General features: G+C 33.4%; 1 protein-coding gene across 1 annotated transcript; it reads left to right on the top strand.

Annotated features, from left to right (window-relative positions):
- The first annotated feature begins 16,435 nt into the window (after positions 1 to 16,435).
- Positions 16,436 to 17,856, top strand: LOC138336813 (protein BTG1-like). The gene has a single exon (XM_069286405.1). It carries the CDS (start codon positions 16,662 to 16,664, stop codon positions 17,187 to 17,189), a length of 528 nt encoding a protein of 175 aa, XP_069142506.1. The 5' UTR covers positions 16,436 to 16,661; the 3' UTR covers positions 17,190 to 17,856.
- Positions 17,857 to 18,220: the final 364 nt, after the last annotated feature.

Here is an 18,220-nt window from a genome sequence, read left to right on the forward strand (position 1 = left end):
CCTTGTAATGGTCATTTGCGATCTCTTCAATATTTTTTATGAAAACAGGCTGTCCTTCAGTGCATTTTGCATAAGGTCATGGGTCATCAATCATTTTTAATTAATAAGACACCTGACCGGCATGGAAAGCGATTTTACTGTTAGCGTAAACATTTTTGTGCACTCAAATCTTTGGGTGTTTTTCAAATCATATTACTGAGTACAATGTTTGTAATTGTCTAGCTAACCTGGACAAGAAGTAAAATGTTGTGCAAAATACGAAAACGGTTTCTCTCATCATAATTTTAAAATTATCGTTGATTATTAAAGGTTCATTGCGCTATACGACAAAACAACGAAATTGTTAATTTCTAACCCATTACATTGTAACCCATTACTTTGTAACCCATTACATTGTACCCATTACTTGTAACCATTTTGTAACCCATTACTTTTGTAACCATTACTTTGTAACCATTACTTTGTAACCATTACTTTGTAACCATTACTTTGTAACCATTACTTTGTAACCCATTACTTTGTAACCATTACTTTGTAACCATTACTTTGTAACCCATTACTTTGTAACCCATTACATCGTAACCCATTACTTTTATTGTAACCCATTACTTTGTAACCATTACTTTGTAACCCATTACTTTGTAACCCATTACTTTGTAACCCATTACTTTTATTGTAACCCATTACATTGTAACCCATTACTTTGTAACCCATTACTTTGTAACCATTACTTTGTAACCATTACTTTGTAACCCATTACTTTTGTAACCATTTATTTGTAACCATTACTTTGTAACCATTACTTTGTAACCCATTACTTTGTAACCCATTACTTTGTAACCCATTACTTTGTAACCCATTACTTTGTAACCATTACTTTGTATACTTTGTAACCATTACTTTGTAACCATTACTTTGTAACCCATTACTTTGTAACCATTACTTTGTAACCATTACTTTGTAACCATTACTTTGTAAACCATTACTTTGTAACCCATTACTTTGTAACCATTACTTTGTAACCCATTACTTTGTAACCATTACTTTGTAACCATTACTTTGTAACCATTACTTTGTAACCATTACTTTGTAACCATTACTTTGTAACCCATTACTTTGTAACCATTACTTTGTAACCCATTACTTTGTAACTTTGTAACCATTACTTTGTAACCATTACTTTGTAACATTACTTGTAACCCATTACTTTGTAACCATTACTTTGTAACCTTACTTTGTAACCCATTTACTTTGTAACCATTACTTTGTAACCCATTACTTTGTAACCCATTACTTTGTAACCATTACTTTGTAACCCATTACTTTGTAACCATTACTTTGTAACCATTTACTTTGTAACCATTACTTTGTAACCCATTACTTTGTAACCCATTACTTTGTAACCCATTACTTTGTAACCATTACTTTGTAACCCATTACTTTGTAACCATTACTTTGTAACCATTACTTTGTAACCATTACTTTGTAACCCATTACTTTGTAACCATTACTTTGTAACCATTACTTTGTAACCATTACTTTGTAACCATTACTTTGTAACCATTACTTTGTAACCCATTACTTTGTAACCATTACTTGTTACTTTGTAACCATTACTTTTGTAACCATTACTTTGTAACCATTACTTTGTAACCATTACTTTGTAACCATTACTTTGTAACCATTACTTTGTTGTAACCATTAACATTTTGTAACCATTACTTTGTAACCCATTACTTTGTAACCATTACTTTGTAACCATTACTTTGTAACCATTACTTTGTAACCATTACTTTGTAACCATTACTTTGTAACCATTACTTTGTAACCATTACTTTGTAACCATTACTTTGTAACCATTACTTTGTAACCCATTACTTTGTAACCATTACTTTGTAACATTACTTTGTAACCTTTGTAACCTACTTTGTAACCATTACTTTGTAACCCATTACTTTGTAACCCATTACTTTGTAACCCATTACTTTGTAACCATTACTTTGTAACTGTAACCATTACTTTGTAACCATTACTTTGTAACCATTACTTTGTAACCATTACTTTGTAAACCATTACTTTTGTAACCCATTACTTTGTAACCATTACTTTGTAACCATTACTTTGTAACCATTACTTTGTAACCATTACTTTGTAACCATTACTTTGTAAACCATTACTTTGTAACCTTTGTAACCCATTACTTTGTAACCATTACTTTGTAACCATTACTTTGTAACCATTACTTTGTAACCCATTTACTTTGTAACCATTACTTTGTAACCATTACTTTGTAACCATTACTTTGTAACCCATTACTTTGTAACCATTACTTTGTTACTCATTACATTGTAACCCATTACATTGTAACCAATTACTTTGTAACCCATTACTTTGTAACCCATTACATCGTAACCCATTACTTTGTAACCATTACTTTGTAACCATTACTTTGTAACCCATTACTTTGTAACCCATTACTTTTGTAACCATTACTTTGTAACCCATTACTTTGTAACCCATTACTTTGTAACCATTACTTTGTAACCCATTACTTTGTAACCATTACTTTGTAACCATTACTTTGTAACCCATTACTTTGTAACCCATTACTTTGTAACCATTACTTTGTAACCCATTACTTTGTAACCCATTACTTTGTAACCCATTACATTGTAACCATTACTTTGTAACCATTACTTTGTAACCATTACTTTGTAACCCATTACTTTGTAACCCATTACTTTGTAACCATTACTTTGTAACCATTACTTTGTAACCCATTACTTTTGTAACCCATTACTTTGTAACCATTACTTTGTAACCATTACTTTGTAACCCATTACTTTGTAACCCATTACTTTGTAACCATTACTTTGTAACCCATTACTTTGTAACCCATTACTTTGTAACCATTACTTTGTAACCCATTACATTGTAACCCATTACTTTTATTGTAACCCATTACTTTGTAACCCATTACTTTGTAACCCATTACTTTGTAACCATTACATTGTAACCCATTACATTGTAACCCATTACTTTGTAACCCATTACTTTGTAACCCATTACATTGTAACCCATTACTTTGTAACCATTACTTTGTAACCCATTACTTTGTAACCCATTACATTGTAACCCGTTACTTTGTTACTCATTACATCGTAACCCATTACATTGTAACCAATTACATTGTAACCCATTACATTGTAACCCATTACATTGTAACCAATTACATTGTAACCCATTACATTGTAACCCATTACATTGTAACCCATTACTTTGTAACCCATTACTTTGTAACCCATTACTTTGTAACCATTACTTGTACCATTACTTTGTAACCATTACTTTGTAACCCATTACTTTGTAACCCATTACTTTGTAACCCATTACCATTATTGTCATTATTAACCCATTACATTGTAACCCTTATTACTTTGTAACCATTACATTGTAACCATTACTTGTAACCATTACATTGTAACCATTACATGTAACCATTACATTGTGTAACCCATGTTACATTGTAACCATTACCCATTACATTGTAACCCATTACATTGTAACCCATTACATTGTAACCATTACTTTGTAACCCATTACATTGTAACCCATTACATTGTAAATTACATTACATTGTAACCCATTACATTGTAACCCATTACTTTGTAACCCATTACATTGTAACCATTACTTTGTAACCCATTACATTGTAACCCATTACATTGTAACCCATTACATTGTAACCAATTACATTGTAACCCATTACATTGTAACCCATTACATTGTAACCCATTACATTGTAACCAATTACATTGTAACCCGTTACATTGTAACTCATTACATTGTAACCCATTACATTGTAACCATTACATTGTAACCAATTACTTGTAACCCTTACTTGTTACTCATTACATTGTAACTCATTACATTGTAACCCATTGCTTTTATTGTAACCATTACATTGTAATCCATTACATTGTAACCCATTGCTTTTATTGTAAACCATTACATTGTAATCCATTACATTGTAACCCTTTGCTTTGTGACCCAGTTTAGCACCAAGTTACAATGATAATTCTCAGTGTCATATTTTCTCATAAACTTAATAAGCTGTAAAAAGCATTGATAAGAATCGGTTTATAAAACGATAGTTAATAATGAGATCATCAATGAATGTGTTCGTACCAATATACTTAGATGAAAAAATGATGAAAAAATCTGTTGACAATGACATTTTCCCATACAACTAACAAGAAAATGGGGACAAACTTCAATCTGTGATCAGTTGTTTGGATCGTGTGCGCATTAAAGTGGTGGTTACGCTCCAAATGGCTGCAAAAATTTCAGTTTTTTATGTTCTTAATGGCAAAAATATCAAAATAAAGCTTGCTGCGATAAAATCTTCTCTGAATAAATTGCATTAAATTTGAATGTGTATTGAATCTGCTCTGCACACTTTGTTGACGTCAACCCAGACTCATCTGTCCTTTTAGGTTAGTACGTATCAGGGTTGGCTTCGTTGCTTTGTCTGTAATGTTTTCGTGGTCCAGCATATTAACATTTACTTTGAATGTTCTTCCTATTGTCGGATATTGGGTGCAATATTGTAGCTCAAAAGTCGTCTAGGTAGATAATGGTATCGTCTATAGACGGCCAGAAAGCATAGAATATTCGTTCTGGCCGGATGCAGGGTTTCTATGGTGTACATGGATCCAACCCATCCGGAACTTCTCGGGGAATGGATAATACCTGATGAGTTCAGGATGGGATCCAACCAGGCTTCGTGACGCAGTGGCTTAGGAAGATGAAACGTAATGGGAGGGAGGGTGCAAAGATACTCAATGTTTTGTAAATTATTATATTAAATATTAAAATGTTAAACAATATTACGATTTAGAATGAGATGAGTTTTACGATGTATTTTATGATTTTAAAGAGTTCTTAACATTGCAATTTTTCGATTTAAAATTACCTGTATTTAGAAATGATAATTGTGAATGTCGTCATGTCATTATTGTGTAACTCAAAATAATTTTGAATTAATTGTCTTGCTAAGACATATAAAACCAATCTTTTAAGAGACATTTTTTGAAATAGTAGAATCCCTTGATAGACAGATAGGCATTTTAGTTTAGTTTTTGTAAATTGAATTTTTATTATTAAAGGTTTGAACATTACGTGCTTGAACGTTTTAGGAAATGTGCCGCTCAGCGGAAAATTTTCTAAAATGAAGTACGAAAAATGTGCAGGAGGATCCTTTTTTCATTCAAATGTGCATTTTTAGTACATTTCAGTCGGCAAAAATGGCGGGCAAAAAGACATGTTTGCATCACCTTGCCCCCCCCCCCCCTCCTGACTCGAGTATAACAGTTTTAAAATATTGTCCAGCGTTCTTCGCAAATCAAAGTGTCCATTAAGATATTGTCATTTGATTAAGAAAAAGAAGGAGATGGTTTGTGGCATTAAATTGATAATGATTTTCTTTTAATCGTGTTTGATTGAACAGTTAGAACAAATTACAGTTCAGAGTTTTGCGTGAACCTAAACTATAAAAACGGTAGTCGAAAATAGATACACGACTGACAAATCTGGTGACAATGAACACTATCATTTATGTAATACAACTTACCAAAAATGATGGGGTCAAACTTAAATCAGGGTTCATTTGGCGGCATGATTCAGTGAGGTAACACTTTAAAAGGATAATCCCCATTATCACAAGGAGACACGACACGGTTAAACCGCAGCCCCCCAAAACATACAGACATTCACACACGCAGCGCCGTACCTAAATTACCTCAGCTGTTGAAAAACCAACATTAATTAGCACTACATCAAGTGGACAGATGTCAGGTAGCACCCGTGATTCGGTGATCGGTCTTATTTTCACCTCAAAAACATATCACTTAAATAACTTTCTCATTCAGAACATCACTACTTCAGGTGAAATCTAACATGTGTCATTTACCTGTTAAGACGTCACTGTTTTATAAACATGCCATAAACTTTGACTTTCTCACATCTGTTGTTACTAACATCCACCTTCCTAAAAATAACTTTCTTAATCAAACGACCATGGACATCGTGAGTTTTGAAGAACTTCAGTGTTTTATAAGACTGTTATAAACACAAAAACATTTCTCACGTACATACGCATATTTTTTATACCACAGAACATTTATACATTGGAAGGCTACCAAGGTTGGGGCCTCGGGGTCAGCCTTCTAAATATATACCCCTCACAGGGGGACTTTCATACATTATACATTTCTGTCTTTCTTTCTTTATCTATTTTTTCTTCTTTCTTTTCTTTAACAAATTATACAAACCACTTTCCGGATGTACACTGACTGAAATGAACTATTAATTTCATTATCGATATTTAAAGCTACATTTTTGCTTTTACAGAAATGGACCTATGGTATCACCCTTGCAAACACCAGCCTTCGGATGTACAATTAGGTAGTTTTGACCAGTCTGAAGTTTGGGTGATAGTTTCAAGTGTTCTGTACATTACGCATGCATATTCGATACTCCAGGGATGCAAATATATGTTGAGAAGGCAATCAAATATCTCTTTTAGATGAAAGTTTGCGAAGTCGGTAAGAATAACCTACATCTTATATCCTTTTTTATAACTTGATTATCTTTATTTTAGCGGATCCGTAAAGAAGAACCCATAATTCAGTCGTATTACACAGAAATGATAGCACGTAACGCTGTACACGCTAAGTCGATGTTGACAGCAAGGGGAATAACTCTGGAATATCTAGTAGATATTTTCAGTCGGAGTCACTTCCCTTTAATCATGACCCATCATGTTTTAAAGCTGTTCAGAAAGTGTTGATTGTATTTATTACATACAGTGTATGATGATGAATTATGTTGCTGTATATCTAGCCAGAGATTTAGAAAGTATACTTTATATTTACTCTTTTTAATTAAAAGCAGTTTCGGTTTGATATAAGCATTAAGTATCCATGAAACATGAAGTACAGTCAACCCTCGATAATCCGGATACCTTCGTTCCAGCCTAAACCGTCCGGATTACGAGTTTTCCAGACTGCTGAATTATGTGTTCTTAGTCAAATCAGTTGTTATATACTAATTACCTCCTTGTACTTGTAATCAATGATACGTTTTCATCTTAACTATGTTATATAATTTCACTTCCTTTGGTAAAATCAAATACTTTGTGTGTTTTAAATTGTGTTTTTCATTTTATTTTCAGATCGTGGCGTGAAAATCGTGAAATAAACATATTACTTTTTTAAAAGACGAAAAACCAATGTGTATACGTGAATAACACATAGGTAATGTTTAGTATGTAATTTATTTCGAAATGAAATTGGTAAACATTAACGCGCGGCCATGGTGTGAAAAGTGTATTTAAAACATTTAAAAGTTTATGCCAGAGAGATGCAATTAATCCCCACTTTTCAAGTTTCCAGTCGTTTTTCGGATCACAAATCACTGTTTATTACGCATGTTTTCTCTTGGTTTTACTAGTTTTGTCTGGGCCATAATTTCAAACCAATTGCAGATTAATTTCATTCCCTTTTTGCTTCCTTAATGTTTCCAATATTAGATGTACCATATTATCTCTTTGCGTATTGCTAGAAACATAATATATTATATAATCTACATGTTTCTGGTACTTTATTTCACAATCATGATTATCAAGGATTTATAAGTCCTTGTGATTATATAGAAATTATAAAAGAAAATAGATATAAAACTACGGGCTTATACTGGACTCACAAGTGACATTGTGGCGTTTGTTCGTGACGAATGCGTTATGTGGTGGGTAATTATGAGGGATATAAAGTGAATGATCATAGAAATAACATTACGTAACAACATATATGGAAATAAGGTACATAGATTATAGTGTAACTGGCTCCAGCCCGTCTCACCTGCGACAGGTATATGTACAGGTGAATATAATACACACTTGTATACCTGTAGATATATCAGGTTTATAAATGAATACGAGAGATCGGTACAGACGTATCAATCAAAATAATAAACACATAAAAATGACTTATAATGCCTAGTTCATACAGTAGTGATGCACTTCCGGTGTATTAGGGTTGTAACGATCTCCCCCTGTGTCTAAAACAATAGAGAAATAAAATACTGGTGCGTCTAGTACCTGTCTATGTATAGTTCTGTATATGTTTATGTTTAGATGGGAATTGGCCGTAAATATGTCCTTTAGTTTGTCATAATGTAAGCATAGGTAAGTATATGGACGTGAAAAAACTGCATTTGTATATATCTACTAGAAATAAGAAAAACTTATTTCCAAAATCAGTGTATACAATGCATTTAAAAAGAGTCATAATTACAGTAATTATCATGAGAAGGTTTTTTTTTTCAATTTAGCTCAACTAAACAAAAAATAAAAATTAAATGAATTTATAAACTAACTCGTTAAACATTATACAAATCATACCGGGAATAAGTCATGAATATTCAAAATTTTAAGTGTATTCCAAACAGAATATTGCAAATTAATATGAACGTTTCATGTGAACAGCTTCTAGATAGGGATACCCTCTGTGTACCAGTGGTTTATTTATTCGAAGTAATTAATTATATTTTCTACATCGCACATGTGACCTTGATGAGCCACTAAGTACAGCCACAGGTACACATTTAAAGTATATTTTAGGAATAATACATGAGAATTGTGGTAAGCCCGTCTATGTATATAATATACATGTAATTTCACTTATAATGGGGGACTGTTCCATCGCCGCTGAACAATAAGACGGAAGTGAATTTATCATGAAATTGACATTTCATTGATATGTATTTGACATTTGAGGTTTGTCCGGGACATAGAAGTGTGTTCCTGAGTTAATGTCTCCCTCAATAATGGTCTATTGATTAAAATAAACGTGACAAGACGATGATAGAAGGTTAATTACTTGTATTTCAATCTAAAGTCTGGGCGTGCACTACAACGCAAATGGTTTCTGTGGATAGATTTTCATTGAAGGAAAATGAAAACTTATTAAAAAAAGACTAAAATGTTGATAACAAAAGATGACGTAATATTGAAATTAAATGAATTGTATGATATATATCCCTCTATTTAAGCAATTAAGGTGGATTTGAGATTTATTATTTGACAAAGGTAACTTTCCGTAGAGGAAATAAGATTGGATCACAATGGTTGTCTACATTTCCCCTTATTAATGGGTTTGAGATTTGGGAAATGGAACCATTTAATCCATAACACAACATTTAACAGTGTTGGACCAATTGCGTCACCTTGGCAAACACCCTTGAATGGTAGAAAGTATGTTGACCTATAGTCTTTTTGTGGTACTGTTACTCTTAATTCTTACAATAAATTCACTTCCAATATACAAATATAATGCATTCTATTTTTAAAACATTCGACTCTTCAATACTTCAAATCTTATTTTGACATTTCCAGTTATTGCCATGTGTGATATGTTTTTTTTTTCAACAACTGCTAAACTCTTTTTTTTTATTTCCATTATCATCAAGTCAATTAGCTTTTAAAGGGACAATTAAGACTAAGAGTACAATTAAATTTGCATATATAACGGAAACAAACCAGTTCTAATGGAATTAGATTAGTTGGTTTTACTGTGATATGCCAGAAATGTCCACTGTAGTGAAATGTATGTGAAATGTCCAATCTCGCTTGCTGTCCGCCATTGCACATTGTGGCCGGGCGTATTCCGAACCCTGGCCCTTGCCCAGATTTTTTTTGTCTAGAACTACTCAAATCGCTCTTACAGTAGTATCTTTACGTTATTATGTGCATATTCTTGTCTGAATATAATTTCACCAACTCCTCAGTGGTTGTGTGTATTGCATTTGATAAACGTAAATGACTTTTGCTGGGGTTTGGGTACAGCATACATGTTATACCTGCTCAATCGCATTGATCAACGGTTTGGAATTTCAACGGTATCAATCAAAATACTTAACAATGTCGTGGAATTTTGTCAATATTTCTTGTTTCATGTTTCATTAGGAATGTAGAAAACAATACATTTATGCCATATTTTGCTTTGTGGTTATGTAACAGAATTAATAGCCTCGATCGTTGAATTGTCCCTTTAACCAGATTTTCCTCAAAGATCTCTTCAGCACCAAGTTACTACAGTGGTCTTTTTTTAACTGTAAAATAAATGTTGACAATTGGAATTATTTTTCACCATTTTACGTCATAGTTTGGAATTTTGATAATATTCTACAAAATGGTGTACATTCATAGTCAATAGTTGATGAAGACTGAACATCTGTATAATTGGTAACACAAGAAGGAACCCTGTGGAACTATAAAGGACAAGTTTCAGAAAAGTGTAAGAATCTTTGTAGTGGCAATAGTTGATTTAGACACAGGGATCTGAGAATTAGTTACAGATTATATAATCATGGACCCTCCAGAATACCCTAAGACCATTTTTAGACGTTTTAGAGCTCTAGATAAAAAAAAACGATAAAAATCATACTCTACATGGTACTATATACGCATAAAATGGTCTTAGGGCACTCTGGTGGGTCCATGATTATACAATTTGTAACTAATTCTCAGGTCCCTGTGGATTTAGATTGTCCTGAACTTTGCAGCACTATCAATGTAGAAATGACGAGTGTGACGTCATGATCGGTGTAATAAACTTCTCGTCTTGATTGTTCCGGAAGACGTGTATATCGCTGTCATTAACTGCCAATCAAACTTGACCTAATTTTGGACTTTCCTGGAGTAATGAAGAGAGTTCTGTGTACTGTATCCATACATGTTTCTGATCTTATGTCATACTTTAGGGAAGTGTTACGAAAATTCGTTCACTATTTCAAAGGGAAAAGAAACAATTTAAGAGAAAGGTTTAATTAATTTCTTTTCATTATTCAGAAGGGACCTGGTTTTTGGTTTGTTTCTTTTTGTAACCCAGGTTTTAATTAAAAGGTTTAACTGAAACACCAAAAGACTTGTGCTTGCACATTTCATGACCTAACATGTACATGCACAATTCATGACCTAACTTGTACATGCACAATTCATGACCTAAAAACAAGCGAAAAATTGGTGCGGCATTAAAATAATAAACACGAAAAATGAAATCGATGAAATTATGGAAAGTAATCTAAAAATCACCTAAATTTGGTAAAACAGTTAAAATGTTTATTTTTCTCACTATGAAAAACTGCCATGGCGGTTATACTACAGACATTTTCACACATTTGTCTTAAACGGGAGAACAACATCGTGATTAATTAATGGTTGTATATTCGTTTAATTAAAGTTGAGCCCACATCCTGTCCACCATCTATATTTATCATATACATTATATGTACATTTATGGCTCCCCAGAGTTTCACGGCTTATCGATCTAATAATGTTAGGTTGCTCATGTAGATTAGGCGACAACTGGACGATTTACGTAAGTTTCCAAGGCAACAACAGAGGAAATTGATATTTCAGTTTGCGAACTTGCACGTACACCAGATCGAGTTAGCCAATTGTAGTTGAGAATTTAATCGCGAGGTCGAAGAACAGCTTAAGTAACATTAATGTGTGCTTATATAACTCCGAGAGTACCAATAATTATGAAACCAAAATGATATCTGAATAAATCGAAATATATATGGCATCAGATTCTTATAAAACAAAACACATGTCGAGTACATACTTATTTAAGGTTTACATAGTGTACTTTTAATCAATAATAATTTTGTAATTTCTCTCTCTATGTGAAAAACTGTACTTATTTCAATGATATTAATGTAGCAATTTTGAGTATTCGATTTTGAAGTGTATTACGAAATACAAAAAAACTTACAATGATCCGTTCATTTTCTGGCCCTGTGGTGATTAGTGATTTTAATCTATCATTATACCAAGAAATATTCGATGGAACGATTTGTTTAAACAGGAATATATGAATTGTGTGTCTGTTATGCAGGGATGTCCGTTAGCTCCATAGTTATTTATCTTTACAACGAAATTATCTCCCTTGTTTTAGGACTTGCTATAATCGGACATTACGACCTTAGACCATTTTTCTGTTTAATTTCTACACGGTTATATTGGTACCCGTTTATATATTGAACTGAAACTTAATTTTGTAGAACATCGTGAAAAAATGCATATTGTAAAGCCCATGTTGTAAAATACAGAAATTGTATTATTGTACACATGCGGTGATATTTGCTTCTCCGGTCCTTTCATGAAATACAATCAATCAGATCACCTCGGAGAACTTTCCGGCAACATATTTCTGCTTATTGCCGGAAATTACTCTGAGATGTCGCGATTGGAAATACCATGTCATATATTGGTCAGCAGTCGAATGGAATACACAACCTGTTTGATTGGGAAGCTGTGTGGGACAGGATGTTAATTACAGGCACGTGCTGATGACGTCTAATCAACTGTTACGTAACTGGTCAGCATATCGATCGAGGAAACGTGACCACAACACTCCAGAGGCCGCAGATGGTCAGTCACTGTGATACTGTATCGATACAACGAGCACTTGCTGCATTTATAATTAACGATCGTGGTATTTATATACAGTATCCGATAAAAGGACGTATATATGTACGTACATCAATGACATCGGTGATATACAGTCTGAAGCACAGGGACCTGGCACGATTTTTTCAACAAACAGTATACATATATATATTAGCGTTAGCGAAAAGGAATGCCGTGTTGATATATTTTTTTCTTAATATCTACTGATGCACAACGTCTTTTAAAAGTTTAAGTATATTATGGTATATACGTATACTGTAATACTGTTTGTTAAAAATTTCCGTGCCAGGTTCCTGTGGTCTGAAGAGCTCCATTCGATGGAGCGAAAGCGCTGACAGTTTGAGTCAGATATTATTGTTATTTTATATACGGGACAAAGAAGTAATTCCAACCGTGTAGACAAAAAAGTGCCTTCCTTAACGCTTGGCAAAAGACAGATTTGTTTTGATGTTTGGGTTTGGTTCCTATTTTATTCCATCGCAAGGACATACTACATTTATAGATATATATACCAGATTTATATTCCTGAAGAGCCATCAAGACATGGCGAAAGTGCTGGAGGAAGTTTGTCGTTGAGTTTTATTTTTCTATATATGTACCTCCACGTCGACTCAAACATTTTTTCTATATATACATTTGTATGTGTGTGTTTGTGTGTTGTGAACTTGTGGGCTAGGATTTATAAGTCCTTGATTTTTGGTATCTGTTTAAAAAAATCTTTTGTTAAATCACCTTACTTAGTCTTTATTGCATTGAGGCGGTATGAGCAACGGTTCCGTTATAAAAGAAGCCACAACACGAATATATATCGCAGTCTACTTACACACTCGCACTGCATGGCTGTTAATAGGGCAAAATCTAAATATCCAAATTATTTCACTTTCATAAAAGACATACTAAGTTATAATGTGACATTCTAATCAAAATTACCTATATAGTTCATATAAATTTTACCTGTATTTAGATGTATACTGATGTTCGTAAGGGATTTGCAATAGATTTCGGAGATTAGATAGGACAAGCAAATCACATCCGATGTCGTTTAACTTATCGAATTAATTAAGTTGCTGTCGAAGAAGGTTGAAGAGTCACTGTCCAGGTGAGAGAAAAACATATTCGGGTCTCCCTTCCTTTTAATGTTGGTGATGTTTTTAAGACACCGCTTTATCATTTCCGCTCAAAAGTGTAGGGGTTGAGAGTGTTAATTAAATTCATACCATGTTCTTAAACGGGAAATAATGCGTATGTCAATCCTCATGTGTATTTCTTGATAATTTGTACGTCCGTTCCTGGATTGAGGTAAACGACAATGGAAATTAGTTTTAGAATGTCACCTACTCCTTTTAAAGAAACTGAATCTTCCCTTCCGTAGGTATGGGGGCAGGGGATATTGTAAAAAAAACCCACTTTGTTTATCATTTAAAATCTTTTATTAACAAATAGACTTCAAAATGTAGAACATTCTTTTTTATGCGCTTTCACTATGACCAGAAACATTTAAATGTCATCTATACTACCGTTTCTGCTACGACACAACAGAATATTTTGGCATATATACCAAAACCGGAAATAAGTTAATTAAACGTTTGCGAAATTGCGAGGCATGGCAATGTCTCAAAATTTTAGGACACGGAATACACTTATTTCAACTATGAACAAAATGTGACAAAATATTTAGTTTCTAAATAGTGACACTTTTAACGAAGAACGTTCCAAAAAAGACCATAGATATTGGATCAAAAGAGCAGATTACTAGCAAATTGCTTTGGAAATTAGTAATTACCCATGCAGTTACCGAAATACATAGGGCTTTGTTAGTTCCAAACAAGGGGGGTAACTCTGTCCGTCTTAATAAGTAATGTGCAGGCCAAATATGCATACGCTCTCTTGAAAAACATCGAGTGCTCACAAATTATGTGAAAATGTAAAACATAAAAACACCCTTTGTTTAACGCCGATCATCCTGCGGCAGAATAAAATTGAATCATCCGAAATTTCGTTTGTGTTCAGTTTAATGGGAATACTTTACTGGGGCATAAATTAAAGTGACAAACTCATTAAAGTTGCGCGTGCTATAATTCGATTCTATTGTCGCCATCAGCTGTTTCCTGTGTTACAAACACGCGATGCGACCGTCTCGAAATGTATAGATGTTTTCGACACGACAATGCCGAAACCCTAGGGCCTTTAGAATTTAGGGGCCGGGCCCTTTGATGTCGTCTGCCGGCCAGGTACAAACAAACGGTACTTACAACAAGCGGTAAAGGGTCGCTTATCTTATCGCGGAAAATAATGTACGACAGATGGCAGATGTTTGGATGCCTGTATTAGGCGACAAATCCCGCCAAAGGCTCTCAGCATTTTCTATAATCCGAGTTACTCGTTTCATACATATTCTAATGCTTGGCAATAATTCGGGATATCAAAGAGGTGTAAATTCTAAGATACCTCTCTGAGGCTTTATTTACCATTTCGTGTTCCCTTTGATGTAAGATAAGTACATAAGTAATGTACGTATCCTGTGTTTTCTTTTGTATCATAATCGTCTCGACGAAAACATAACAATGAAAACTGAGAACAAATTTTGATCGACGTTAATCAAGTTGTTTTTTTCTCGGAATATAATGACATATTTTAACTTTTTGGCGTACCGTGTGTGACCTTAATTACTGCTACTATAAACATGTATGTGTCTGTATATGCCTTCTTGTTGTCCAATCCAATATTGTTAATATATAATATACCTTCTTGTATGAATAAATGGAATATTTTTTGTTGGTGACAATAAAATATTTTGAAATGCAATATGTGTTTTGCTGTTATATATAATTTATATATACATGAACACAAGGACAAAAACTTCTGAACAATAATGTAGAAAGCAAATTAATTGATTTCTCGTTGTTTGGTCCACATTAATTATAATGACTACATGTAGAAAATTTAAGCTTTAATAGTGACGAAATTAATAATAGCATTTTTTATCAGATCCAGTGGGTTTTATAATATATTGTAGCAACCCAAACTCCCTCAATCTCCAGTCAAATCTATAGATTATGGCTCCTATAATTGTTAAACATATCTCCATTCACTTCTTCCTCCAAAGGTCGACAATACTAATAATTATGCTTTAAGAATAAACAGCAATTATAGAATTCCTCTTTACAGACTTTCTATAACTAAATCTTCTTTTATACATTCTTCTCTTCATATGTGGAATGACTTGGATGAAGCAATTAGATAATAAATTGTTATAGTTATAACTGTAGACTGATCCCTTTTTTCTTTTGTTTTGACAATAAAATATGTTAAAACTAAAAACCAAGGACGTATACTTATAAATCCTTGCTGAAAACTAATAATATCTACCATTTACCGGTACTATGCCGTAGACTACCATGCATGGCGTATCTGCTTACCTTCAGTTTTTTAAAAAGGTTTCAAAATAAATATAAATTATTACAGTGAGATTTATTTAAAACACATGAAGAATCAAAAGAAACATAGTCAATAGTAGAATAATTAGTAAAATGTAGTACTATATTGTGAAATATACTTGACAAACACCTGACGGCCGTAATTTCACCCCATTTCGTGAGATATCTACTCAACCCTTAGGCCTACTTACACCAGCAGAATTTCATTGGATCGCGTAATTAACAATCGCATCGAGCAAGATGTAGAATATTCCCTCCTATTTTAATCACTCGAGCGAAAACTGGCTAGTGGCCTATTTGTTTTGACTATCAGCTTGTATGACACATTTACAATGTTTACGTAGGACTTCTAAATTTAGATCTGCCATATATGGTTAATTACACCTTGAGAGCTCGGCGCTGATTGGCTGAAATCTGACAAGTGATGTCACGATTGTTGACGTCAGCAAGCTAGAACTCGATAAACACTGAAGGCGGACGCCATAACATCTGAGGGAAGCGAACAAAGAAGGCTGGAAAATTTTCTTGAAAATAGCTGAAAACGAAGTCAAATTGTGAGTAACAAAGAACATTTCGTTTCTATCATATACACTGCAATATATAGTACAAGAATTAAGACGAGAGAGTGTCAATTTCCTCTTTATTCGAGAACATTCTTGGACATTTTAGCCAGCCTATGAAAAAGAACAATGAAACGTGAAGTGAAAAGTGCTGTAGACTTTTTGTCTAATATTCTGAAATCAGCAAATTTAGCAAGTGACCAACAAATTGCCTCATTTAATAGTACCCTTCAGACCTTACTCACCAACAAGTTTGAAAGTCATTGGTTCCCAGAAAAACCATGTAAAGGCAGTGGATTCAGATGCATTAGAATAAACCACAATATGGACCCCCTGATCAGGCAAGCGGGTGTATTTAGTGGCTTGAACGAAGTGCAAATGTGTTCAACACTGCCAAAGGAACTCACAATGTGGGTAGATCCTAAGGACGTGTCTTACAGAATTGGTGAAAATGGCAGCATTGGAATTTTATATGACGCAGAAAGTGATAGTGAACAGCAGCAAACTCAAGAATCTAGCCAGTCCTCTCAACAACAACAAACTGACATGGATTCTATCAACAAAAACTTTCAATCTTGCAAGGAGCAGATGATGAGTGTTACCAAAGAAAACAACATCAACCAGCTCAAGCAACTGGCAGCTTTTGTGTATAGTTAAAGTGATACCGTTACAGTTGAGAAGCCGATGTCTTTCTTGGTCATTTCCGATCATCCTCCATCGCCTCATCTGTAACATTTCAACGGCCATGACCTCATTTGATCACGGACTGCGATATTTGGGAACAATATTTTATTTTTAAAAGAAATTATTCCAGTATTAAATTTCTAAGGAGAAAATGTGGTTGTAGAATATTGTAGTGCTAGTTGATACTTGTGATTTTAATGTTATTGTGATGAAAAAACAACTAGGAGAAGTATCGGGAGTACCAAGGAGAAGTTATTTTATTTTAAGTGTGAATGGTAGAAAGTTGGGCAAGAATTTGAATGAAATATTGTCCTTTATTTCGAGTATAATTGTGAGATGCATGTTTGAAATCAAATCCTGTGGCCATTAGATGGAAGACAGGGGTTATATTTATATGAATGATTCTAAGTGCACCCCTGTTGATTCAGGGAATGTCTTTCACTCATCTTCGCGTCCCATAATGATCTCCATGTTTTAATATTTGTTGTATGTAGAATATTCGTGTATGTATAAGTTGCAATGTACAGTTATGACCAAAGGGGCATTTACAAATGTTTTTGATATTTTTGCCTCTTTAAAGGTGCATAATTTCTAAGAAAAATTAAAAGCAAGAATAAAAAATTCCAATTTTAAATGTTGATATATGGATTTATAGTTATTTTATGGAGATGGATTAGTGTTGAGTGAAGAAGAAAAGTAAAATTCGCTGTGGAAGCTATTTGTGAAGTAAGAAATTTTTCATTATAGAAAAATTTCTAGATTCGCAAGAAAAAGAATGGATTATTAAAACAATATCAGTGAAATTTTATGGTGAATTGTTTAAACCAATTACTGTGAAAGTGGCCAATTGTGATCTGTTTGATTTTTCACAAATATTTGGATTAATAAATATTTGATTATTCAGCTGGTCATTGGTTTAAACAATAAAAACAAATTTCACCGCTATTTTCAATATGTACGCAAAATAAATTGCTTGTCAAACAAATGGAGCCGATTTAAGTATC

Source organism: Argopecten irradians, chromosome 12 (genome assembly GCF_041381155.1).
Source record: "Argopecten irradians isolate NY chromosome 12, Ai_NY, whole genome shotgun sequence".
In the NCBI taxonomy this organism is placed as follows: domain Eukaryota; kingdom Metazoa; phylum Mollusca; class Bivalvia; order Pectinida; family Pectinidae; genus Argopecten; species Argopecten irradians.